Source organism: Sinohyriopsis cumingii, chromosome 2, assembly GCF_028554795.1.
Source record: "Sinohyriopsis cumingii isolate HCF-2022 chromosome 2, ASM2855479v2, whole genome shotgun sequence".
Taxonomy (NCBI): domain Eukaryota; kingdom Metazoa; phylum Mollusca; class Bivalvia; order Unionida; family Unionidae; genus Sinohyriopsis; species Sinohyriopsis cumingii.
In genome coordinates this window covers 121,624,101-121,651,426 of record NC_142962.1, presented here as the reverse complement: position 1 = coordinate 121,651,426, position 27,326 = coordinate 121,624,101, and the positions used below count along the sequence as shown (strand labels likewise).

Sequence of the window (27,326 nt, the reverse complement as noted above, 5' to 3'; positions counted from 1 at the left end):
TGCAGTCTTCAGAGTGGTAACAAAACTAAGCCAATCAGATTTAAATTCACCTCATTAGTATGCATGGATCACACATTATTGAACTCATCTAAGATCTTAATGATATAGGCATATGTTCCAAGTTTGATCAAAATCAGATCAGAAATATAACTTCTAGAGCTAGAGTTGTTTCATGGTAAGCCAAAAAGATGCAAAATCATCTCATTCATTTGCCTGGATCTCACTCATTTTCAAACTCCAAGATTTTGAAGATATAAACCAATTTTCCAGATCTGATATACTGTCAACATGCAATTACCAATAGGTGGACTATGGACAGCTGACAATGCACGATGAACAATGGATGCAGTGCCATACCATAAGCTCCCTTGCTTAATGCCAGGTGAGTTAAATAGGTCCAGAATCTAAAAATTTCCTCCATATATCATCTTCAATCAATTTTCTTGAAATTCCATAAAGCATTTTTTTAATTATTCTTAAGACAAGCAAAAAGAGATTTGTACCCACTAACATGGTCTATTTGTATGTATTGTCTGTCTTAGTAGGTGGGTAACTATAGGATGGAGCTTGCTTTAATGACTGTTATATGGGATAGCCAGGTGTTCCCTGTATCAAAATACATAAAACATGGCAACACCAAATGGAGAAATTGTGTCCTTTTGAACTTCTGCTCTTATTATTAGTGTGTTCTTGAAACCAGAGTTTGTTAGGTAGAGTTCATAGTACAAAATGACCTGAAGACTGAAATGTCACAAGAGATATTATTCTGAAAAATAGGTAGAGTGATATGCAAGCATTATGCATAGATAGGTAGATTGGTATGCAAGCATTATACATGGTTAAAACAAAAACAAGATGACTTAGCAAAGTCATAAATAGAAGATGCATTCACCGTGATACAATATTTTGTGCAGACTACAGTATGTACTCACAGGTTAGGTCCAAATGCAAACTGCATAAACCTAGATCTGCCATTGCATAATATGCCAGCAGATTTAGGTTTATGGAGTTTTGTTAGGAGCAATCAGTGGAACAAACAACATAGACCCTGAGCTGCTCATTCCTTATATTGGACCAGACTTATAAGAAAGTACATATAGTATGTCTTTGTGCATATTTCACTGAAAGGTCAAAACAACTGGTTGACATATAACTAAAATGCTTTCAATGTGCATAATCATAAGGTCATTCTGGACAACCTATAATTGTGATGCTTTTAAGGTTAATAACCAATAGGTAATTTGGTTGACAGATGACACTTTCAATGCATATAACCAACAGGTCATTCTGGTCAACATATGACACTTTCAAAGCATAGAGGGAACAGGTCATTCTGGTCAACCTACGACACTTTCAAAGCACAGAGGCAACAGGTCATTCTGGTCAACCTACGACACTTTCAAAGCATAGAGGGAACAGGTCATTCTGGTCAACCTATGACACTTTCAAAGCATAGAGGCAACAGGTCATTCTGGTCACCTATGACACTTTCAAAGCATAGAAGCAACAGGTCATTCAACCTATGACACTTTCAATGTGTATAACCAACAGGTCATTCTGGTCACCTATGACACTTTCAAAGCATAGAGGCAACAGGTCATTCTGGTCACCTATGACACTTTCAAAGCATAGAAACAACAGGTCATTCAACCTATGACACTTTCAATGTGTATAACCAACAGGTCATTCTGGTCACCTATGACACTTTCAATGTGTATAACCAACAGGTCATTCTGGTCACCTATGACACTCTCAAAGCATAGAGGAAACAGGTCATTCTGGTCACCTATGACACTTTCAAAGCATAGAGGCAACAGGTCATTCTGGTCACCTATGACACTTTCAAAGCATAGAGGCAACAGGTCATTCTGGTCACCTATGACACTTTCAAAGCATAGAAGCAACAGGTCATTCAACCTATGACACTTTCAATGTGTATAACCAACAGGTCATTCTGGTCAACCTATGACACTTTCAAAGCATAGAAGCAACAGGGCATAAAATATACTATAAAACATTAAGTTTAAAGTGTAAAACTTGATAGTCTATCTATGTAGTCAAAAAAATAAAACACTCACAAGTTGAAAAGTTTATTCATGTTGAAATGATATAGCCTACTTCATGGTAGTTCTACATCAAATGTAGAAACAAACAAAAAATCTAACAGTCAAGAATGAATCCATCATAACATTTGAAACACTATCTCTTCGGTAAACTGCTTATTTTCTTCTACTAAACCACCACTGTACATTTTTCCTCTACTTGTAGAATTCATGTTCTGTTTCATCCTTCTTGATGTTGTTTTTGTATCCCTTTTCAAAATCTTTGGCTAAAACAACATATCTATTCTCTCTGACTGCCTGCATCCCAGCCTGAAAAATAAACAAATATAAATTCAAGATAAAGTTAACATCTTTGATTAATGCCTGAAGAACAAGTCGGAATGGTTAACTTTTTATAGTAGAACCATGTTCAACTGCTACATCTTAATAGGAATGCCAGAGCAGACATAACCACGCAATATTCGTTAGCATAACATAGCACATCAAATCAAAGTATTTCATGTTGACACTTGATGTGAATTGCTGTTAACTGTCTTAGTGCACACTGAAAATTTCATGAAAAATGGTTTTCAAATGTTTCAGTTATTATGATCTGAATTTGTATATGATACAAAGTGGCAGTCAGGCATGTGATGGGCATTAGGCATGAAAGTCTATCAAGCTGTCAATGTCACTGTATATTACACGATGTTCACACCTATGTCAGTGACAATATTGGCTGTATTGGTCAGCAATCAGGCATTAGCAGTTTGGCATTTGCTAGGGTCTGAGTGATATATTGCAATACATTAATTGTAAACTTCAGTCCACAGATTGTCCACACTAGTTGTAAAATGTGTCCAAATTGCACTTAGTATTAAAGTCCTATATCTTCGAAAATAAAGCTTCATCATCCTAGTTTTTGATAAATCAATTTATCATATGCATACTGAATTATCTGGGTATGTATAGGATTCATTTATTATACATTTCATAAGATACTGAAACAGGATTTTTCTAATAGATTCTCATATACAGATCTTATCAAGAATCTTTCTGCCCTTTGCATTTGCGCTCTCCACTTTCTTCAAAATGTGATAATCATTTCATTTGCATTCTTTCAGCATTGTCTGCATTCTTTATTTGCTCTGCATTCCATTTCATTTCACTGGAAAAATACCTCTTTCATGGTTTGTACCTCATGATGTCACTAATAATGTTATAGAATACAAAAGCATAATGACCAAGACATGAATCCGGGTTAAAACTTTTTATGAAACAAAATCTTCAGGTTTTTTCCTGGTTGAAATTATCTTTTTTTCTTCAATCTTCACTTCTGGCCCTAATTGACTGAATCAACAACATTTTTTGCTAAAAGAATAAGCATTTTTAAACTTAAAATCTGCTTCTATTTTGAGATTACAACACACCATATGAGCAACTACAACTGTTGAAAGCAAAAACCTGTCTTCCTCCCTGCATAATTATAAATGTCCTTCTCTAACACTGGTACTTGACAGCAGGAAAGGAAAAACCTAGCAGAGTGAATAAAATTAAATTTATTAAGGAGTGTTCTGAAAAAGTATCTGGTTTATAAACTGGTTCAAAATGGCTTTTGTCAATTTAAGCAACTAATAGAAAATGAGTTTTTAAGTAAATTGTGTTTCTTTGAATATTAGCCTGCTACCTCACATTTAAATAGCTGTCAGCTGTATGCCCATTCACATGCCAATGTCTTACATATAAATAGCTGTCAGCTGTATGTCCATTCACAGTGACAATGTCTTACATATAAATAGCTGTCAGCTGCATGCCCATCCACATGCCAATGTCTTACATATAAATAGCTGTCAGCTGTATGTCCATGCACAGTGCCAATGTTTTACATATAAATAGCTGTCAGCTGTATGCCCATTTACATGCCAATGTTTTACATATAAATAGCTGTCAGCTGTATGCCCATCCACATGCCAATGTCTTATATATAAATAGTTGTCAGATGTATGCCCATTCACATGCCAATGTCTTACATATAAATAGCTGTCAGCTGTATGCCCATTCACAGTGCCAATATCTTACATATAAATAGCTGTCAGCTGTATGCCCATCCACATGCCAATGTCTTACATATAAATAGGTGTCAGCTGTATGCCCATTTACATGCCAATGTCTTATATATTAATAGCTGTCAGCTGTATGCCCATTCACATGCCAATATATTGCACATAAATAGCTGTCAGCTGTATGTCTATTCACAGAGCCAAAGTTTTACATATAAATAGCTGTCAGCTGTATGTCCATTCACACATCAATGTCTTACATATAAATAGCTGTCAGCTGTATGCCCATTCACAGTGCCAATGTTTTACATATAAATAGCTGTCAGCTGTGTGCCCATTCACAGTGCCAATATTTTACAAATAAATAGCTGTCAGCTGTACGCACATTCACAGTGCCAATGTTTTACAAATAAATAGCGGTCAGCTGTATGCACATTCACATGGCCCATTCTGAGTGAAAATCAAGATCAACATATAATAAGTAGATCTAACTGGCAAATAATAAAGGGTCAAGTTCTGGTGACTTCCGGAATTCAGTCCTCTTATTTTTAGTAACCAAGCAGATAAAGCTTGCATTTTGTGTCAGGGATAGTTATTATTAAAAATCTTATAGTCTGAATGACCTTTATTATTTTAATAAACATGAAAGTTCTAATTATATTGGTGAATCAAGTCACTAGAACGTGACCTCATATCAATATCTGTCAGATCTTCATTACATCTGAGATATCAATTTTAATCAAACTAGCGTAAGCCTAACATTCAGAACTGGGAAGATTAGTTCTGAATCTGTTCAATTAAATGGCATCATTTCAGGTACATTTAAAAAGTTTAGTAAAGGTTGCATATATATTATTCAATGCAGCCATAGTTTTCTACCTACATGGAAACAACTCTTACCTCCTGACATATTGCATTAATATCTGCACCACTAATCTTGTCTGGCCTGGCAACGTAGTCCTCTAGATCCACCTCCTCACTGAGATTCATCTTGCTGGTTATGGTGGAGAAAATAAGTCGCTTCTGTCTCCTGTCAGGTACAGGGAACTCAATCTTTCTGTCCAGACGACCAGGACGCAGTAAGGCAGGGTCTAAAGTGTCGGCTCTGTTTGTGGCCATAATAACCTAAAAAAAAAGATGAGAACCCATTTTTGGAGTAAAATATATCGCCAATAATAATTACCTGATCACACTCCATTAGTAGAATATCACTACCTTGTAAATCCAGCCCTCATGTGCTCATCTCTTGGGCTTCTTTTAGCAGTAAGAGTTCTAAAAAAAAGTCATCTGCTTGCTGAGACAGGAGTCATAAAAGAGTTCTCTCCCCTTGAATTGAGGGACTGACTCCCAAGCTCCCAGTGCAGTTGCATCCTTGGAACAGCATGCACATTTAAACAAGAGTCCTTCACCAGGTACTGACACTCTACAAGCTGGAAAGAATTTCCAGGAATTTAAGACCATTTCTTGGTTTTAACTGTGGAGTACTGAAAAAATCATTTATATTCTTCAGAGATAACAAGATTTCCTTACTGTTTTCTGTGGCAGACATATTGGATGTCAACTTGGCACCATTTTTATCTAGGTTCATCATGGCATCAAAGTAATTCTGGTGGAAACCATTTGCATTTTGGAGGAGCAATGATAACAAGATTATTAAGATGGACGATATGGTGGACATATTTGATCTCAGACTGGCACCATTCCTATTCACTACCAACCAGACATCATGATAAGTTTTATAAAAAAGTAAAATGTCGATATGATAAGCCATCTAGGTGAACAAGTTAAAACAAGACTTGCAAGATGGCCACTGTAGCAGCCATATAATAGTTGGATCAGCACCATTTTCATTTGCAACCAGCTAGATATCACAAGAAATCTTTTAGGGAAAAGCCCATGCAGATATGACTATTCATTCAGGACAAATAGCGATAAATGATTTTCAAGATAGCCAATGTGGCAGGCATACTGAATGGCTGAATGGTACCATTAGGACCAACCAGATAGCATAAGAAGTTGTTTAGTAAAAACACCCTGCTTATTGAATCCACAGACTCTACTTCCAAGTAAATTTCAGGGCAAATTTAATGGATTAACAGCAATTAAATATGCTTAAATATACATAAAATGCATTAATTTACAGTGTATTCCAACTTTTTTTCTCATTACAATAAATTATTGATACATTGAATATTATGGTGACCATTCAAGTTGTTAAAAAACAAAACAATGATTCAATCTCTTTCTAAATTGCAGACTAGATTTTTAATAAACATCTGGATATTTTTAATGAGAAAATTCTAAATGATATTGATTTCTTTTCTTTTCTTTATTTATACCTGAAAAGCTACAAGAATCTAAAATGTAAACAGCAATACAATGCACTTCCCAGTGATGAAATAGTTTTAACAATGCTGTAACAAGACTAAGATTTTAACCAATACAAAAGCTACAATGACCACAGTCAGATATCACCTAGTATATGACAACCTAAAAGGTTCAGTAATGTTTGGAAAAATTAAATTAAATTCTACATTTATGTTTAGACCTTTAAGATTTGTGTACTAATCAAGTTTAACAAATGAAATAAAAAGTATTTTTTTAAAAATTCTGTCCATTATAATGTAGACATACCTTTACATTCACTGTCTGGTCAAAACCATCCATTTGATTCAGTAACTCTAATAAAATTCTCTGAACTTCTCTGTCAGCTGCAATGGAAAAAGAAGACTATTTGAGAAGAAAAATTACACTTGTGAGAAGTTTTTGTAAACACTGCAATATACAGACTATTTTGATTGGGGAATAGATCACTGTGACCTAATTACCTGGGTTGATTAAAATCAATCCAAGACTTTTTTCTTTTTTTTTAATACAGTGAATACAGCAGTAGATTTTTAAGAAGTTCTTATGCATGCAACTGAAATATTGTTCTACAAGAATTATTTGGATCTTTAAGTGATGAAACCTGTATAACACTGCTTACAGTAAGAGGATGCTGAGTAAAATCAAAGCTTGCATTTTATTTATTATCCAGCAAAATGTCAAGCTACACAGGTGTGACAGGTGTAAAAAAGGTCAGTAAACTGTTGTGTGTCATTAGAATATGAGTGAATTATGGAAGACTGAGTTACTGTCTGATAGAGGTCTAGCCTGCTGTAATTACTTTCAGGAAAGAACAAGTCAAAAAATACACAAGGTGATAAACACATTTATAAGGTATGCCACAGTTTGTGTGTGTGATGTCGTGTTGTGATGATGTCATTCGTATACCCAACATGCTAAGTGTGGTAAAGAAATAACAGAACTCGATCAGAATGTCACTGAAATACCCTGAACATCACCCAACAGTCTGAAAATGTGTACCATAGTTATCATGCAGTTTCAACATTAGGTCCCAATACAAAGCCTAATTTTTGTCATGCTTGCCAAAGCAATAGAGAAAAATGATTTAATTTGTCAATATCATCAACAGTGTTGTCAATATTTAAATAAAAATTCCATTAAATTTTTTATTTTTTCCTTGAGCTCTCCTCAATACAGTGAAACATGTCCTAAACAGACTCACCTGGAAAGTGACTTGTTTTTGTTGGTTTTAACAATTTAAACACGATCTGAATTATATCTTGCCAAGGAAATGGGAGTTAAGTATCTTTCCCTGGGACATACCAAAGCAGATGACCCTGACTGGACTGGATGGGTGTAAAACCTGCAACCCTTGGATTGCAAGTTCAATGCTACCAACTGAAGTACTGCTGCTACCTCTAGGAAGTGAGAAAAATGGCTAAGATAAGTGGTTGCTTAAATGAGGTTAATTCATTAATCATTTTGGTTAAGGAATCTGGGGGGAAAAAAATGGTTATTTAAGACAGGCACTTGTTTAATACAGGTGACCTTTAAGGCTGATTAAACTGTACTACTAACATACTTAGATATTGTTCTCTGAATACTTTTGTTTTAGTAGCAATAAAAATCTTAGCCAACTACTTTTTACAATATAAAGCTACTTATGATTAGAAATGTGTGAACTCTGTTTATACTAAACCTTACAGGATATAAAATGTGTTAACTCTGTTTATACCAAACCTTACAGAATATAAAATGTGTGAACTCTGTTTATACTAAACCTTACAGAATATAAAATGTGTGAACTCAGATTATACCAAACCTTACAGAATATAAAATGTGTGAACTCTGTTTATACTAAACCTTACAGAATATAAAATGTGTGGCTACTGACTTTTGCACCGTAAGTGTTAAACAACAGTTGTAATAATGACAATCACAACAAACTTGTCTTTTGTACAACATTAGTATTGTCATAAGTTGTTAATAATACACAAGAAATTCATTATGGGGAATTAGTGATGTGTGCATGTGTGTGTTAATGCAGGATAACTATGACAATGCACACAAGTACAGGCAATCAACACTCAGACCAGAACTACATCCACTTTTGCCCTTTAAAAATTGAAGAGCTCCAATGGTTAGAGGTCATTCAGGGTAAAATATTATTGCTTTAAAGGGATTTACATAATTAAATGATGAAATAAAACAAAATTTTAGGCATATTTTTTGAAGTTTATGTCTACTGCAAAATTGAGACCCAATTCTTGCATGTTTTGTGATCATGCAATTTTTTATGATCTAGAATGGAACCCCTCTTCAGCATAATTATTATGACACTGAATGACACCAGTACAGAGACATAACTCGTATTTCTTGAACCAGAGAAAGTGTATATCTGTGTGTGAGTTAGATCTTTTTTTTAAATCTAGCTTTAACAATTTTAGTCATATCACTACAATATCTAACAGTGAAGCATCATGCTGCAAACATGCAGCATCATGTCCTGCCCGGTCACATTATACAGACACCAGGCTGACTAGTCCTATCACTAACCTCTTAATGCTGAGCACCATATAAGGCAGCTTCTAGTACCATTTTTATGTTTTTGGCATGACTAGGACAAGGTTTAAACCCATGACCTCCCGCATCCAAGGTGGATACTCTAACTCACCACTTAAGCTACAGGTGCAGTCAAAAGTGAAGATAACTATTTTAATACAATAATCAACCACATCTACTTTCTCTAATTTTACCTCCTGTTTGGGCATCAAATCTTTTTGTTGCTATAGCATCTATTTCATCTATAAATATGATGGCTGGTGCATTTTCTTTGGCTAATCTGAAGACATCTCTAACCATTCTGGGTCCTTCTCCTAAATACTTCTGTACAAATTCTGATCCAACAACTCGGATGAAGGCAGCTTGAAAAAAAAGTACAGAAATAAATTGATAGGTAGGATTTTTTTTTAATGTAATATAATAAAATTTAATTTCAAAGGTACATGCTTTATTTTGTATTTAAATAAAAGATGTGCACTTAAATATATGATTTTGAGGCTGTGGCCATACTGTCTTCAAAGACTGATCATCATACATTAAGACTTGACATTTGTGGCTTTGTAGCAAGTACCAAATCTAGTAACAGTAACAAAGAAAACAATAGTAAATTTCATGTTGTAATATAAATAAGTCACGTTAATAATACAAGTTCCAAGCTGTTTCAGGCATCCCTATGTAGCATGTTAAGGTTTAATATCTGGGGACATTGGGCTAAAACTGTGGAAACCCCACAATCAACAATGGTAAAAATACTATCCTTCATTATGTGTTTGTGTACTAAGAACAATTTTGTCCCCTGAAGCTTTGCTTATGAGCAAAGACTTCTGAAAAAGAGAACCAGTCTAGAAATCTCACAATACACTCATCTACTGAAAAAACAAGAGTAAAAAAACAAGAGTAACAAGTGAGTTAAAATGAGTTTCTGCTCACTTCATTAAAAAAATCATCAGAATTTTATTTTGTGAATTATTTTCCTCTTAATTATCCATCATAAAATGACCATTGTATTGCTGGTGGACTAACCTGTGGTGTGATGTGCCACGGCTTTTGCCAGCATGGTTTTTCCACAGCCTGGGGGACCAAACATCAGCACTCCACGGGGTGGGTCAATTCCTATCTGTTTGTACAGGTCAAAGTGGGTAAGTGGCAGTTCTACTGCTTCTCTCACTTCCTGCTTTTGAATGTCCATCCCACCAATATCTGAGTAGGCTACATCAGGCTTCTCATCTAAAAATACAAAATGCATGCACATCATTCTCCTTTTCAGATGGATTTTGCACATGTCAGTCTCTTCTATGAACATACAGGCAAGTTGTTTAGATCCCCAAATAGAAATATACTGGCAAAACATTCAAGACATACATGACACAGTTAAAAAATAAAAAGGCATGTACATGGAAAAATCAATTTAGCCAATTCACCATCATTCCTTTACAATACTAATGTAAAAGACAAAGTTAAATGGCGATCTGCAAACAAAACAAAATGCTAGAATGTATAACAAGTGTCCCTCAAAGGACTAAGATTCTACCATCAGAAAAGAATTTAGAGGAGTTCAAGATAATACCATTTCTTTTTTTTTAACTGCTCTGTGTTGAAATCATCTCTGATATTAATGAGCAATATGGTTTTCAAGCCAGCCTCTGTGGCAGCCATATTGAATATAAGATTGGCACCATTTACATTCAGGACCAACCAGACACCATTATAAAACGTTTGGAGAATTAGTACAATATTTTCAACATATTGGAGGTCAGATCAACACCATTTTTATTCAGGACCAAGTAAATATCATAATTTGTCCTCAGGTGAAAACCTTATGTTGATATGACTTTCCATTTAGGAGGAGTACCAAATTCAAGATTTTAAAGATGGCAGCCATAGTGACCATACTGGATGTCAGACTGGCAACATTTTAATTTAGTACCAATCAGATATAATAGGAAGTCTTCTGGTGAAAAAATGATGTTAATATGACTTTCCATCTAGCATAAATAACATTTTAAAGATAGCCTTTGGTGGCCATAGTGGATAACAGATCAGTACAAATTTTATTTCAGACAAACTAGAAAACCATATTACTCTTCCAGTGAAAACCTGATGTTGATATGACTTTCCATTCAGACCAAGTAGATATAATGAGATTTTCAAGATGATTGCTTTAGTGGCAATATTGGCATTGTTTTCATTTAGGATGCACTAGACATCATAAGATATCTACTGGTGAAACCCCATATCAATACGACTTTTAATCAGCAGGAGCAGCTATAACAATATTTTCATGAAGTATGCCATGGCAACCATATTGGTCATCAGATCTGCAACTTTGGTTTAAACTTAACTTGTTAGTTCCACTGTCCAAAAAAAACTGAATTTCCAACCTGCGCCAGTCTGGGATATTGTTTGCAATAACTGCAAAACATTGATCCTTCAGAGTCAATAAAGTCATGCCATGGGTAATTATCAACCGATTGTGGCTGAAACTTTTTCTGTTCCTTAGTTTTGTTATAACTGACATATTTGCTGTCACAGAGTCTGCCTTATGCCTCTTTGGTGAAATAGTTATCTAAGATTCAGTGGCAACATTATGTTTTATCCCTATACTCTCATGTGAATTTTCCTTTTCTGAATCTCCCTTATTAACTTCCTTGCAAAAATAACTTAGTAAATTCATTTTATCCACGCTATGCTTGATAACTACTTCCAAAGTGATAATAACATCAACACAGACCAGTCTATGTATAGAAGACACCTGATTCAGCATTAATGAAAGCACTTGACTGACACCTGATTTAATCAAAGTCAAAGTGAACCAGAAATTTCCATTCACTTTCAAGTTATGCCAAAATGATCATGACCAGGTGTTTATGTACATCCCAATTTTGTTTTGACCCCTGGTCCATCTAAACCTTAGTCAAATAATCTTTGTGTCTTAGTACATGAAGGTAACCCACTCTGAGGAATATATCACTAGTGGTGATCATGTGCTAACAATTAAGTTAGGAAGACACAATGCTAACTTTTGGAGAAGAAAAAAACTGTTCAAACCAATTATCACAGGGTTCAATAAATTATGCAGTAAAGACAGAATGGCATCAAAAAGAGACATAACAACACTGGCTAATGCCTGCTTATTGACAGAATATACTAATAATGCCAGTGATGATCAATATGTCAAATAATTTGCTTACAGTTTGATCAAAATAAACAAACCATGTAATGAATATTAGAATACAACCTAAATACTACATACATACTGTGAAATATATAAAATATTTCTTAGAGGTGAGTCTATAATCTGGCATTTTATTTATCATTTGTAACACTTTTTGAAAATATACAGTACTATAAAGTAGGCCTAAAGTATAACTGCCAGACGGCTGGACCACACCAGAATTGGACCACCAGAATACATCCTCTTCTTATGCTGATTATTTGTATTGTTAATTATAGTCTGTGTATTAATACAAATGCTCAAGTTAGCTTATTTTTTGTTTTCCCTTTCATTCCATCACCTAGCACTTGCAATATCCAATGTTTCTTTTCTAATAATTTTAAAACAGATTTTTGTTATCAGTTAAGTAATTTAAAAGATATTCACTTCATTGAAAGAACATACTGCAATGCTTCAATATCAGTATCAACGAACCTGCAGATCCAGCATGATAAATAATTTTCCTTGTTAATAGGATGGAACCCATAAGATCACATGCAAAAAATCCAGATGTATGAATTACCAATATGAATTTTACACAAAAATCTAAAATGTGTAAAAAATAGTTTGGACAAAATACCAGATTTATCCAGGAATGACAGTTCAACTTGAGTTGATCCCATGGGTTGGTGGTTCTTCCTGGTGTTTTCTAGAGTTATGTCTCCACCAAATATACTGACCAACATGTGTAACCCATATATGCCAACCCCAGGAGATGCATAAGCATAATATTTGCTAATATAAGTGTCAAAAAAGTGTAATATGAACATAAACTGTAAATCCTGTGTATTACTATCATTAACATTAGTATCTCTACTTTGATGAAGCTACAACATCATAGCTAATATATTACATACCATAAATACCATACACTGTATAAAAAATGTAATTTTTTTAAAACTACTAACCTGGATCTGCACATCAAAAGACTTAGCACAAATTGACAAAATCCATGTAGATTAGAACCAGAATACAAACATAAAACATACTGAAAAATTATTTATATTCAACACCCATTTTAGCTAGCATACATGTCTATAACTTCTGCTAAACGATCCTTTAGCCCAAAGATTCCATCCTCAATGTGATTGCTGAATTGCATCACTCTCATATTCTTCTTCACCAATTTCTAAAGTGGTGTTGAACTCTCCTTTTGTTTAATGATTATGCCAAAAGCATAATGGTTGGCATGTATGAAAGCCTATCATGTGATAAACAATGGCATAAAACACATAACAACCAACCAGTCAATCTTCTTGTTGAGCTTTCAGCTGACTGCTATGTATATGCAAGCCAATGACAATATGCATGCTATATCTTGCCATTCAGCTGACTGCTATGTATATGCAAGCCAACGACAATATGCATGCCATATCTTGCCATTCATCTAACTGCTATGTATATGCAAGCCAATGACAATATGCATGCCTTACCTTGCCATTCAGCTGACTGCTGTGTATATGCAAGCCAATGACAATATGTATACCATATCTTGCTTTGACAGCAATTGTTTCTTTTGCTGTACATGCTTTATATCTTATTATGACAGAAATGTTTTTGTTGAACATAACTGACACTGTAAGTAAAACAACCTTAGGATCACAGCAATATTGTTTCATACTTCATATATGTATATGATAAAAAAAATTGATAACACAACCAAATGTACTGCCAGGATATGCATACTGGATGCTTATGATGAAGAAACTGCAATGGAATAGAAAGCTTAAAATGGTGTTTCTTTAAAAAAAAATGTCACCTAAAGGTTCTATGAAGAAACAGCTTTTTCCAAGGTAAATAATGCAGTTCTGAGGAAAGAAATGGTCAGCATTATCAGCAAATCAGCCAAACGTGCAATGTGTGGTATATCTAATTCTAATAAACACAGTCAATAGTGGAGAACTAAAGTTAATGTACAGAAATGAATCAGGCAACAAACATAAATGTATGGAGAGACAACATCATATGACATGCTCTGCCTTGTGGCATCCATATAAAAATGCAACATTTGCTTTACAGACCTGCTTGAAGCATAGTGATGCTGCTGTCTGCCTCTGGTGGCAGGACATCCACCAGAGCATTGCTGTGCTTGTGTAGTGCCACACTGGCTGATGGCTTTAGCAACTCACGGTCAATAGTAGACAGGATTCTTACATAGTAGTTGGAGCCTGAAATAATATGTAGAAATATATATGTATACATATTGGTCAGTGAAAGTCCTTTTAATGTTAATATTCACTCAGAGTCTAACACCTCATCCATCTGTCTTTGCTTGAAAAATAGTGCTTGAGCAATGCAAGTTTCACATTTGCAGTTTGTCAAGTTAACATGATCTCCAGATCTCCCTGGAAAATTGTATTCATGTGGCACTAGAACAATTTTATCAGAGACACTGTACTGAGCTTACCTCATTACATGCATTTCTTATGCCAGTGGCACAATCAATAAGCTAATGAGGTATAGAGTGAGTAAGTGTCTGTATGTATGTGTATGTTTGTGAGATTTAGATGTTTACTGTAGCTTTAACTATTTTTCGGTCATACCACTGGGATATCTGCAGTGTGACAGTTCACAGTGATATCTAGCACATGCCACAGACACATAGCATCATGTCCCATCCAGTCACATTATCCTAACACAAGGATGACCAGTCCTACCACTAACCTCTTATTGCTCAGTGCCAAGCAAGGCAGCTGCAGGTATCATTTTTATAAGTCTCAGCCATAGTTTGAACCTGCGACCTCTCCCATTTAAGATGGACACTCTAGCCACTAGGCCAATGGAACGGTCCTATTCAGGTAAAAACTACCCATGTTACTTTTAATAGTAAAATGGTAGCCTCTAATGTAATCAGTCACATCTACTGGTGGTCTACTTGTAGGTGCATATATAATGGCAGTCTACACATAGAAGTTGTGTAGTATTGTTAGAACCTTAATGGATAATGGACTTTTGCATTAAAAGCAGCAGACATAGTTACCATCCCACAGTCCACCACTTTCATTTCCACTGTGTACCATAAAGTTATCTAATATTAATGGATGCAGAAGGCAGGGTTGCATCTAGGATTTGATAAATGTGGGTACTTTCCCCCACTGAATCTAAACTATAAAAAAAAAAAAGGGGGGGGGGCAAAGTAGCCGGGGAGGGGGCTTCCAGTATGGTGTAAAACAAAATGCAATGTATTCAAAATGAGCAATAGCAAGTATAATAAGTGCATTAAATGCAGATCATGTCTTTTGTATATTATAGTATAATACTTAAAACTGAAATCAGTCTTATGTTTTCTAATAACATTCTATCTACACACTAACCATTAAAGAATCAAACCACAGACTGCAAATAGTGGCACTCATCTGGCCAATCATAAAAAATGTGTCGTCTACTTCCTGTGTATCACATGCTCAGTTCTGATTGGTTATAAATCCACATAGCTGCCAACCTTCCAGACTTGCAATTAGTGAAAATAGGGATAAAAATTAGTGAATCTGGACATGAATTAGTGAAAAATACCATCACAATAACTCCATCCACTCTGACCGTCAATACTACACTATATCAAGATTGCAATATAAAACTAAAACACTATATATATGCAGAAATATATCTGCATTTCTATTTATTATGGTATTCATAAACTTCACTTGTTCCTGTGGTTATTTATCAAGACATGATACTGTGGCAGACTTGAACTTCCTCAATTGCTTGATCGTAAATTTATTTTCAAAACAGTTCAGGCTTCTTGCTAGTCCTACATGTAAGACCTGATGCTTAAATTGATGTTGTGGGCGTAAGCTCTTACAGCCTAACTAACAACGCTGTGTAGCGTGTTTTGATGTCAACTAACATCATTACAAAAGTCAAATTTTCAGGGAATATTTCAAACAACTGACAACTAAAATAATGACACTTTTCTACAAAGTAGAGTCATAATGTTTTTGTCAGACTTTCCTTACTCCGATGTCTTTTTCTAATAAATTCAAATTCTCAAAAAAGAAATGGACCTATTTTCAATTTTTGTTGGCCTACATTTCAGTTGGCTGGAAAGCGATGAAAGCCGGGAATGCGGGAATCGGGGTAAGTTGAAATATAATTCTTAGCGAAACAAATAAAAATATATTATGCCTATTGGAACTGTAAGCAACGGTTCATTTTGTTCAAGAAACTTATCCCCAACATGTACATACCTGAACTTACTTCGACATACCTCGACTACTGTCACGTTGCAACAAATTCAAATGTATGTCAACGAAACGTGAAAATACATCTATTTGCTAGTATCATATTTTCATTCTGCCAGGATAAAGACAGCACAGTAAGTATATTAATTACACATAAATTAGTGGAAGAGTGTCAATATAGGCTGCCAAGTGTGTTTGATGTTCCTGAAACTTTGATTACTCATGCTATACAAGGCCATTATTTAAACAGTAAGACACAGCACCTAAACAAAATCAACATGTGCTATGTCTTACATGTAGGACTAGCTTCTTGCCTGCTGGTTGATCTTGGTGACTAAAATTGCTGACAAATTTTCTGCACATAAAGAGGCCCTAAAGTCTGTCTTATTTTTCCTCACTAGAGAAAATACTCTTTCACTGTCACTGTTGCTGCGAGAATGCACAGGAGCTGCAGCACTTTTGGTTCTTCCACAGGAAAATTTGGAAACGATCTTGGAGTCCAGGAACATTTGTGGGAACAAATATTTAGCATGGTCTCCAACTGATAAAGGTAGATTGTGTTCAACAAGAAAACTCACAAATAATGCTTCAGCACTGGTAGCTTGCAGGTCTTCCAGCAATGGCTTAAAATATTCCAGAGCTGAAATCTGCGAATTCTTAATTTTCCCAACCTCTATGTGTTTTCTGCAAGTGATGTGCTTTCTCACATCGTCTCTGCCACAATGCCCAATACTAAAATTGTTGGCACACTGTGTGCAAAAAGAAAGATGTATATCAATGTTTAATGGCTGAACAAATGGCCAATTTTTGGTATATTCCAAATTAAATTCACTTTTTGAGCAATACATTTCGTTTTCCTTGGTGGTGAAGCCATTTTCAAGATCTTACATGCAATGCCGAACAGTAATTCAAATCAGTGTTGGTGATGCATGCGCAGCGCTAACTTCTGGTTAGGCCCCAGTTTCTCTCAAAAGCATTTGTAAAACTACTGTACATATAGATTAAAATAGGCTAAAATGCATGCTACCAGGCCAACTGTACCAGTCGGCTGTAATTTAACTAATATCGCGACCAACAGTAATGAACCGTTTCGGCAACTGCCAATATCATGAATAGTGCTTAACAGGAAATTGGTTATTTTATTAATGATTTAAAATAATTGAGAATTGAAGAATTCGTGAATTTTTTTATTGCAGTGTGAATCGCTGAAAAATTCATGAAATTCATGCCAAAATCATGAGGGTTAGCAGCTATGAATCTGACGTACCTTTTATGATAAACTATATGCATTCAAAACAACGAGAAGATGAAATATTTATGCCATTCAAAATTACCAGTTGTTGAGCCAACTATCCCGGTATTCTGGTCAACTGCCTCCAGGAACTGGCCAATGACCAGAGGCACACTCTGTATTCGCTTCACTTCTTCTTGAGCATGCAGGTATTCCTTCTTCAGGTTCTTTTGTTCATCCTTGATGTATTCTTCCTGCACTTCCAAAAACTCTAACTGCCTCTGAAGTTTCTGTAGAACAAAATAAAACAGATGTACACAAACATATAATAAAACTATCCCAGACTCAAAGAGAAATGGTGAGAAATACCTGACATGACACCATACACAAATGATGACTGAGAGCCTCTTTAATCACAATACATGCTATGAATGGTGAGAAATATTTTATATGACACCATACACAAATGATGATTGAAAGTCTCTTTAATCACAGTGTGTGCTATAATGGTGTGAAATACCTTCTTGATACCATATACAAATGATGACTGAATGTCTCTTGTTTCACAAGTTGTGCTAAGAATTAAAACAGAATGTTAAACTCAATGTCTATCCAATTACATACATAGCTGCCAACCTTCCAGGCTTGCAATTAATGAAAATAGGGACACAAATTAGCGAATTTGGACATGAATTAGTGAAAAATACCATGACAATAACTACATCTACTCTGACCGTCAATACTACACTATATCAAGATCGCAATATAAAACTAAAACACTACATATATGCAGAAATATATCTGCATTTCTATTTATTATGGTATTCACTTGTTCTTGTGGTTATTTATCAAGACATGATACTGTGGCAGACTTGAACTTCCTCAACTGCTTGATCGTAAATTTGTTTTCTAAACAGTTCAGACTTTTGCCTGCTGGTTAATCTTGGGGACTAAAATTGCTGACAAATTTTCTGCACCTAAGGAGGCCCTAAAGTCTGTCCTATTTTTCCTCACTAGAGAAAATACTCTTTCGCTGTCACTGTTGCTGTGAAGAATGCACAGGAGCTGCAGCACTTTTGATTCTTCTACAGGAAAATTTGGAAGCAATCTTTGAGTCCGGGAACATTTGTGGGAACAAATATTTAGCATAGTCTCCAGCTGATAAAGGTAGATTGTGTTCATCAAGAAAACTCACAAATAATGCTTCAGCATTGGTAGCTTGCAGGTCTTCCGCCAATGGCTTAAAATATTCTTGAGCTGAAATCTGTGAATTCTTAATTTTCCCAAGTTCAACGTGTTTTTTGCAACCGATGTACTTCCTTACATCGTCTCTGCCACTATGCCGAATACTAAAATTTGTGGCACACTGTGCAAAAAGCATGATGTATATCAATGTTTAATGGCAGAATGCACTGCCAATTTTTGATATATTCCAAATTAAACTTCACTTTTTGAGCAATACATTAATTTTCTTTTTCCTTGGTGAAGACATTTTCAAGATTTTACATGCGATGCCGAACGGTAAGTCATATGTGTTGGTGATGCATGCATGGAGCAAAATTCCATTTAAACCCCAGTTTCTCTCAGAAGCATTTGTAAAACTACTCTTATATACATATAGATTAAAATAGGATCAAATGCTTGCTACTGGGCCAACTGTACCAACTGGCTGTAGTTCTACTAATATCGCGACCAGCAGTACTGGACTGTTTCGGTAACTGCTAATATCAAGACTAGTGCTTAACGAAAAATCGGTTATTTTATTAAAGATTTAAAATAATTGAGAATTGGAGAATTCATAAGTTTTTGGTTTGCGGCGTGAATCCATGAATCGCTGAAAAAGTTGTGAAATTCATGCCAAATTCGTGAGGGTTGGCAGCTATGTACATACAGTGTGACCCCGCTATAACACGGTAGCTGAGAGCCATAGAACCCGACCATGTTATAGACCGAACCATGTTATAAGCAACCAGGTCAGTTAGCTGAAGAAAATTATGCATGTACCCACAAAAAAATGCGGGGAGGGGGTGTAGGTAATAAATGCGGGCAGTAAAATACATGTTACATCAGCACAGTTACCATCTGAAATCGATTAATATTAAATGAGAAATACACCTGTAGTGAAAATAGAGAAGACATATATAATAGTTTACTTTATTTTAGAGAACCACGAACTGGTACATATACGTGAATACTGTTTATATATAAATGTCTAATGTATAGCGTGAATAGTATCAACACCGTGTACTCACCCGCGAACCTCATCATATACATTGAATCCACAATGCAAGTGATTCCATCAAAAATATGCACACACACACAGCTTTAAAATATGCAACAATTTTGTCACAGGTCATATTGGTCTGAATTCAGTGGGAAAATGTAGCACAATCACGTAACGAATGACGAAGCAATTTACTTTTCAGTACGTCCAAAGTCGGTAAAAGTCAGTTTGTGTTTCAAGCTGCCATTGGTAGTGTTCGTAAGCTTAAACTTTTTACCTACAAAAAGAAAACTTCCACGGCACAATTAACGTGTTCCAGTCACATTGAAAAATGCAAAAATCCATCAGATTCCATCACTTTCATTTAAGTCTGGTACTTACTTCCTTTGATCAAAAGTTCTTTGTTTTATTGAAAGAGTGTAGTCGACTTTCTTTGATGAAATGTGCATGCATTATTGAAGCCACCGCTAAAGGATAGACTTGGAAAACCAAACAAATGCCCATTTCTTATTGCAGCGGCAACATCAAATAATTGTATTGCATGATTGAGACCGATTTTTTTTCCTCATTTGCTTAGTACATTTTCATAATCGGCACTTCAAAGGTAATCTGTTTCCTTTGAAATTTCAGCAAACTATTTTATCTGGGGACATTTTTTAAAAAGGAATTGACCGTCGTTTGGACTATTCTAGTTACTGTCCTCCATGTCTACTGAATAAACCAATAAGTAAGATGTAGTTGTTTTTTTGTTTTTTTAATGTTTTTTTACACCTGTGGTAGCAGTGTGATGCTGCCTTTCACACATGCATCTGAAAATTAACAAAGGGTCAACGGACGATACAGATGCAGGTGTTCTAGTTTGATGACAGGGATTATTACAGAAAATGTGAGTGTTCTGAAGGATTTAATTCTGAGTGAAAAGAAGAGGAATTTTACTTACAACTAACATACAAATATCAGTCTTTGTAAATATATTAATTACTAGCGAGCAGCCGAAAATCTGATGAAAGATACATTGTGAGATAATACCTCATTCGGTTGATCTGTTACCAGTAATGTCAACAACAAAAATGCGGATATTTCACAACATACAGTACTCATGCTTGATGTCATGATAAACGGATTACGATATAACAATGCACTGTTTAAATGGTTTATCAATATGGACAAAGAATTTGTTTATGTAACAATAGATAAATTTCAGCGCATTTTATATCCATTTTGTGGCTTCCTTTCACGGGCACTCCAAACCAATGGTTGTATATAAAAGTTTAAACAGCCAACAACATCACTAATAAAAAAATCACCACATGGTATGTTTTACCGCCAATAAGGAAAAACAATCCAAATTTGTGACATTGGTGAAGACCAACGCGATCCCAGAATAAACTTTTTATGTGTTATTTTTTTTACTTTTAAGAAGAGAAAACTACTTTTTCGTGTATGAAAAAAATACATACAAAATTTCAGGAGTCACAACACGATCATCTTGTATTATTCATATACGCTCTCTTCCCAAAAACGATAAAGTTTTTACGGTGTTTTTCGTACTTTTAAGAAAGAATTTTGTTGTGTACAAAAAAATACACGTATATAAAATTTCGGGAGCCACACCACGACCACGTTATATCCGAATTCGCATCATAATGGAGCGCGCCATAGCGGGGTCACACTGTATATGATTTAGTATCCCAAATAAATCTTGCTACTTTCCTAACCAAAAGGATTTTCCCCTGGTTTTGTAAGAGACTGTAATGTGCTTAATCATTAAAGTGTTTTAATCAATCTCCTTTTTGTAGCACTTCAAGATTAGAAGGGATGGGACTAAATGTTTTACTCATACAGAAATGCAGGTGGGCATGCTGTAAATAATTCTGTGATGTAAACATGGATTGAAAATAAAATCAAAAACAGTACATCAACATAAAGCAGCACATCCCCATGATTTCCTCTCATTTTTTCCAGCTTTTTTTCTTGCATGACCTGTTCCATGAAGAAATCATCCTAGGTGGCAACTGGGATGAAAAGTTCCCACAGGCTATTTCATTAGTAAACTTGCAAAACAACAACAATAATAATTTAATAAGTGAATACTCTGACTTTCTATTATACTTTCTCTGGAAATTATATTATACTTATCAATCAAATCACTTGGATAGTGTTTACCTTGTACTTCACATAAAGATCTTCAATATCTACTGCAAGAGGGTCTGTTGGAATAGAAGTCTGGGATGTCCCTGGCCTTGAGTCAGCCGAAAGAAATGAGTCATCCTATAATAATAATAAAAAAAATAATAACAATCATAATAATGATAACAGTTAGGGCAGGTCCACTTGTGACTGCACAGTGTGCAGAGCAGCATATCAAAGAAGGTACGAAAATACTGATGAAACACCAGAATGATTAATGAAGCCCACACATTTGTTCATGATTATCTTTGTTTTTATTACTGAAAAGTCTGACCTCAATGTAAGAGACAAAAGTTACTGTGAACTTTAATAACAATTTTATACTAGATGGTGTTCTTTTCTGAAGTCTGACACTATTTTCACACATACAATTTTCTTGCCAAGGTTGCTCCTATCTATAGCAGTTCCCTCCACCCACAAAGTTCAGAAATTTACAATGCTCTATGTAAAATGCTCTTGTGTTCCAAATAAATGATTTTTCTACAATATTTCTACTAAAAAAAATCTCTTAATTGTGTTGGAGTCATGTTTTTATTGTAATGAGTTTAGAAAATGAAGGTGGTTTATAGAAAGTACCAAGCTCCAACTATATTGCAGTGAAATATGTCCATTTACATTGTGTCAACTTTGTATTGAGGGCAGTTCAAGGCTCTCTAAAATCCAGTTACAAAGTCTGTGTCTCTAGATTTACAATCAACCATGATAAACCATAGTCGCTTGATGGTGCACCTTTTCTTATTGATGTAAATCAGAGCCATAGGATGAGTCCAAAGCAATAAACCCACATTCTGGTATTTACTTCAACAATGCCAATTTACAGCAATTCCAAAGGGCATTATTTCAGGTTGCTTTCTTTCGAGATTGAGAGGTATTAGCTTTTTGATGATTTTGATGTGAACCCCATTTTGTGTGCTCAGAGAGTGGAAAGATAAGATGTGTGTGTGTGTGTGTGTGTGTGTGTGTGCGTGTGTGTGATTAGGATTTTTAATGTAGCTTTTATGATGTCTGCAATGTGGCAGTTTATAGTGATGTTTAACACTGGGGCATCATGCTGCAGACATGTAGCATGATGTCCCACCCAGTCACATTATCCTGACACCAGGCCGACCAGTCCTAACACCAACCTCTTAATGCTGAGCAACAAGCGAGGCAGCTGTTAGGTTACTAACAATTATGTAAGTATTTGGCATGACTCGGACAGGGTTTGAACCCACGATCTCCCGCTTCTGAGGCGGATGCTCTAACCACTAGGCCACCAGAGCAGTCCGGAAAGATAAGATAAAGGTTCTCTTTAAATTTTGGAAGGAGTATGATCTTCTATAAGATAAAAGCGATTTGATAAGTATGTTCATCAAATTGCACTTTTAAACATCTAGTTACATACCAACACTTAGGTATATCCTTCCACTTTTCATACAAAAATACTGAAATTAAAATTATTATTATTAAATAATCACCTTCTGCAACTCTTGCCATGACTAGCATCAACAAGGACAAAGACAGACAGCCATTAACGAAAAGTGTCTGGCATCTTTTATTTTCTTCTGGCAAGAATAGTTTATGTATGGGTGGGGTGGGGTGTGCACAGCTTCAAGATTTGGGGTACATTAGATAAACATTTCCAGGATTCAGTGTGCAGTACTTATGTGACTGTTTGAAAATTAAGCAAGGGAATTACACACATGAACACAAAACTGAAATTGGAAGAAATCACATTAGTTGTCAACATTTCTATAGGAGTATTTTCTATCTCATAAAAAATATCACAAGCATTAGAGACCAACCATTTATTTTTTTGGGAGGGTTATGTGTGTCAAAATATATGGCCTAGTAAACAAGCAAATGGATTTTAAGTCCAGGCAACTGCTTTTCTTTCCAAAGCCACCTGCCCATTTCCTGTGTTTTAAACAAGATTTCTTCGAGCACTATTATTGAAACAGATAACTCAGTTGAAAACATGGGCCTAATCTCTTATGGCAGTATATGAACAACAAAAAACAACACTAGAAATGTAACCAATATTCAATATTTGTAAAAGAAAATATCACAACATCATTACGTAAGAGTTCTTGATTTGCAAGCAAGAATATAATAGAACCTAGTACAGCTAACCTTCTTCTGATCAGCACTGAATGTTCCCGACAAATTAATACACTAAAGAGATTATATTCATTTGTTGAAGATATCAGGAAAACAAACAAATAAAATTTCATTTGCAAATAATTTGTCAGAAATGCAAGAAAAGCAATTAAATTTTCAGGTCTAAATATTGGTATAAATGACGGTAAGTATAATTTGCCTATTTATGAAAATTAATCCACTTTTATGTACTGTATATTTTAGCTTATAAGATGAATCCAACAATAAACTGAACAGGTCCAGATCTACCATAGCATAATGTTTGTTATGAGTAATCAGTCGAATAAACAAAACTGATCCTGATCGGTAGGCATGTCAAGCTATGGCAGATCAGGATCTTTGTTGTTTGTAATTGGACTCAACTTATACATGAATATGCAAGTATACAGAACTATGAAACTTAACCAATAGTATGTAAATAGCAATTTGTGTTTTAAGAACAGAATCGGTGACCTGAAGATTTTAACTGCCACGTGTGCATTATTTTCTTCATAAAATCAGATTGAAACTATAAGTAAACCTGTCAGGGGGACATTACTGTGTCTGGGAACCTACCACTTTGTTAGATTGTTTTCATCAACATCTGGACAAATATAAGGAAAATATTCAACTCATAAAAAGCAGAGTCTAAATATTATGGTATTGAAGATTTAGCATAAAATTGCAATTATGCAGTTCACAGACATATGGGACAATGCTTTAATGTGGAATTTGAAAAGTACTGCAAGGTCAAAGTTGTTTTTTCCATTTAACCAATGCCTGACATGACTAAACATACATAGGCAAATAATAAACCTAAATTTGCATCCCTATCAATGGATTATTTTAATGAAGTTAAAATGTTAGCGGTTACATTAAGAAAACCCTTTCTTCTTAATACAGATGCACTCCAATGTTGGCTGTTTCAATTCAGTTGGAAAGATTTTAGTTCATTCATATCCCGACTTTAATGCTTCATCAGGTTATCAATGAATAGTTATATCTCGCTTTGCTTCTACTTTCCCTCTTAAGCTCTCACTTCTCCCTGTTCTGTCCAAAAGGAAAAGTCACTTCTCTCTAAAAATTGACGACTAGCTTGACCCATGCTTAAGAAATCATTCATTGTACATTTAATCCAAATTTCCAATAGTGTTAGAAAAGATTATTTGTTGCACTTCATGGCAGCACATCATCAACCGAGCTCATGGTAACCTTGTGGGGTGGTGGGCAGAAAAATTATCTTCCCAAAAGTTTTCTGATACAAAAACATATTTGTTTTCTGACATCATAAAATACACTGTAAATATGGTACCACTAGCAACAGATCACTACAAACAATTAACATATTTTGTCAATTAGCATTTATAAATGGCTCACATACATATGCATACATGTACGATGTAGACAGATATATGATCAAGTTGGTTTTTGAGTTACTTGGTGCTTTTCAGCAACTACCACCAGTTCCAGTGCTGCAAAACCCTGATTCCCTAAGGGACTGGTGTGCTACTGGCTCAAAAGAATTTCCAAGAATTCACAACAAGACAATTTATCCTTTTTAAATGCAAAGTGTTGAAACAATCTCTGATATTTATTTAGCAATAACAAGATTTTAAAATCAGGCATGGTGGTGGCCATACTGGGTTTTTTCTTGCTTCTTGATGCATTTTTGAGCTTTGGTGTGATTATATATTGTGGTGTTCTTGGAGAGTCTTGGGGTGTCCTGTGGTGTTTAGTGAGACCAATTTTAATGCACACTATACTAGTTCTCCTTTTTTGTCAAGATTGATAATGCCTTATGATCTAAAAATCCACATATCGATGAAGCTTTGTACATATAAATGGATTAGATTTGGTAGATTCTATCAACCTAATGTCATATTTGAAAAGATAGTCTCAAGTGGCATGAGATGCCAATGAGGCACAGGGGTTCATCATAGTCATACAATGTAAGACTTAGCACGTTTTTATTTTAGTGCTATGTCTTACTACCCAAATAATAATCTTGTATAGCGTGTTCAATGTCAGTTGACATCAGAATGATTAGTCAAAGTTTCAGGAATATCTCATGCACCTGGCTGCCTATATCGACACTCTTCCACTAATTTATGTGTAACTAATATAATACTGTGCTGTCTTTATCTTGGTGAAATGAAAATATAATGCTAGCAAATGGATGCATTTTCATGTTCCACTGACATACATTTGAATTTGTTGCAATGCGACGGTAGTCGAGGTAGGCCAAAGTATGTTTATGTTGGGGATATGTTTCTCAAATAAAAAGAAACATTGCTTACATTTCCAATAGGCATAATATATTTTTATTCATTCTGCTCAAGAATAATATTTTCAATTTAACCTGATTTTGGCATTCCCGACTTTGATTTACTAGAGAAAAGCCATCAGGGTAAGAAAAACATTATAACTTTACGTTGTAGAAAAGCATCGTTATCAGCTGCCAGTTGTGTGTGATATTCCGAAAATTTTACTTTTGTTACACTGTTAGTCGACATCAAAACACGCTACACAGCGCCGTTAGTTAGGCGGTAAGACCTATCATCCACTCACCCACCCCCAACAAAAATATCGGGTGATGTGTCTTGCCTTGTAGGACTAGGGTTAGTTTTTAAAAAAAGGAGTCTAACCTGTAACAATATAACACACTGTTACAGGTTAGACTACTAATTTTCTTTGTAACGAACCCCTGTGAATGAGGCGCGGGTATGAATCTCAGTTGAAACAAAGTTTAAAATAGCCCGCAATAAAATTGGTCAGCAGAAACAATATCACTGACTGCTTGTAATAAACGGGTAAATCTAGACTATTTACATATTATGTAAGTTTTAAAGAAGAACAATTTCATGAATAGAACAACTATCTAACCACAGGTTAACTGAATCAATGATTGCTAGAACACGAACCGGCCATGACAAAGCAAAAACAAATTAGATTAAAATCAACGGCCTGCAAAATTAAAAGAACGTATTATTGTGTGAATATGTATATTAAACATAATAGCAAGTGTAATTTCTTATCAAAGAAACAGTAAAATCGGTAATGTTTCAAATAAATTTGTTAATTTTACTTTTTCGGGTGGAATAATGCCGATCTCCTCCATCTTGAAAAAGTCCGAGTCTTATCAAGGCTTTCTTAAGCTC

The 27,326-nt window shown here is 35.1% G+C and overlaps 1 protein-coding gene across 1 annotated transcript; it reads right to left on the bottom strand.

The window, feature by feature from the left end:
• Positions 1–2,077: 2,077 nt before the first annotated feature.
• Positions 2,078–27,326, bottom strand: LOC149805719 (26S proteasome regulatory subunit 6B). The gene is made up of 9 exons (XM_089950396.1): positions 27,254–27,326; positions 22,027–22,131; positions 17,740–17,926; positions 14,246–14,392; positions 10,034–10,237; positions 9,205–9,372; positions 6,737–6,813; positions 5,003–5,227; positions 2,078–2,372 (listed from the first exon to the last, which is right to left on the bottom strand). The coding sequence occupies exons 1-9, from the start codon at positions 27,284–27,286 to the stop codon at positions 2,259–2,261; spliced, it is 1,260 nt and encodes a 419-aa protein (XP_089806522.1). The 5' UTR covers positions 27,287–27,326; the 3' UTR covers positions 2,078–2,258.

Coding starts and splice junctions, on each gene's coding strand:
- LOC149805719 (XM_089950396.1), bottom strand. CDS start 27,286: ATGGAGGAGATCGGCATTATTCCACCCGAAAAA. Junction 14,393..17,739: donor GATAGTTGGCTCAACAACTG/GTAATTTTGAAT, acceptor ATATTATTTCAG/GCTCCAACTACTATGTAAGA. Junction 6,814..9,204: donor ATTTGATGCCCAAACAGGAG/GTAAAATTAGAG, acceptor TTTCCATTGCAG/CTGACAGAGAAGTTCAGAGA.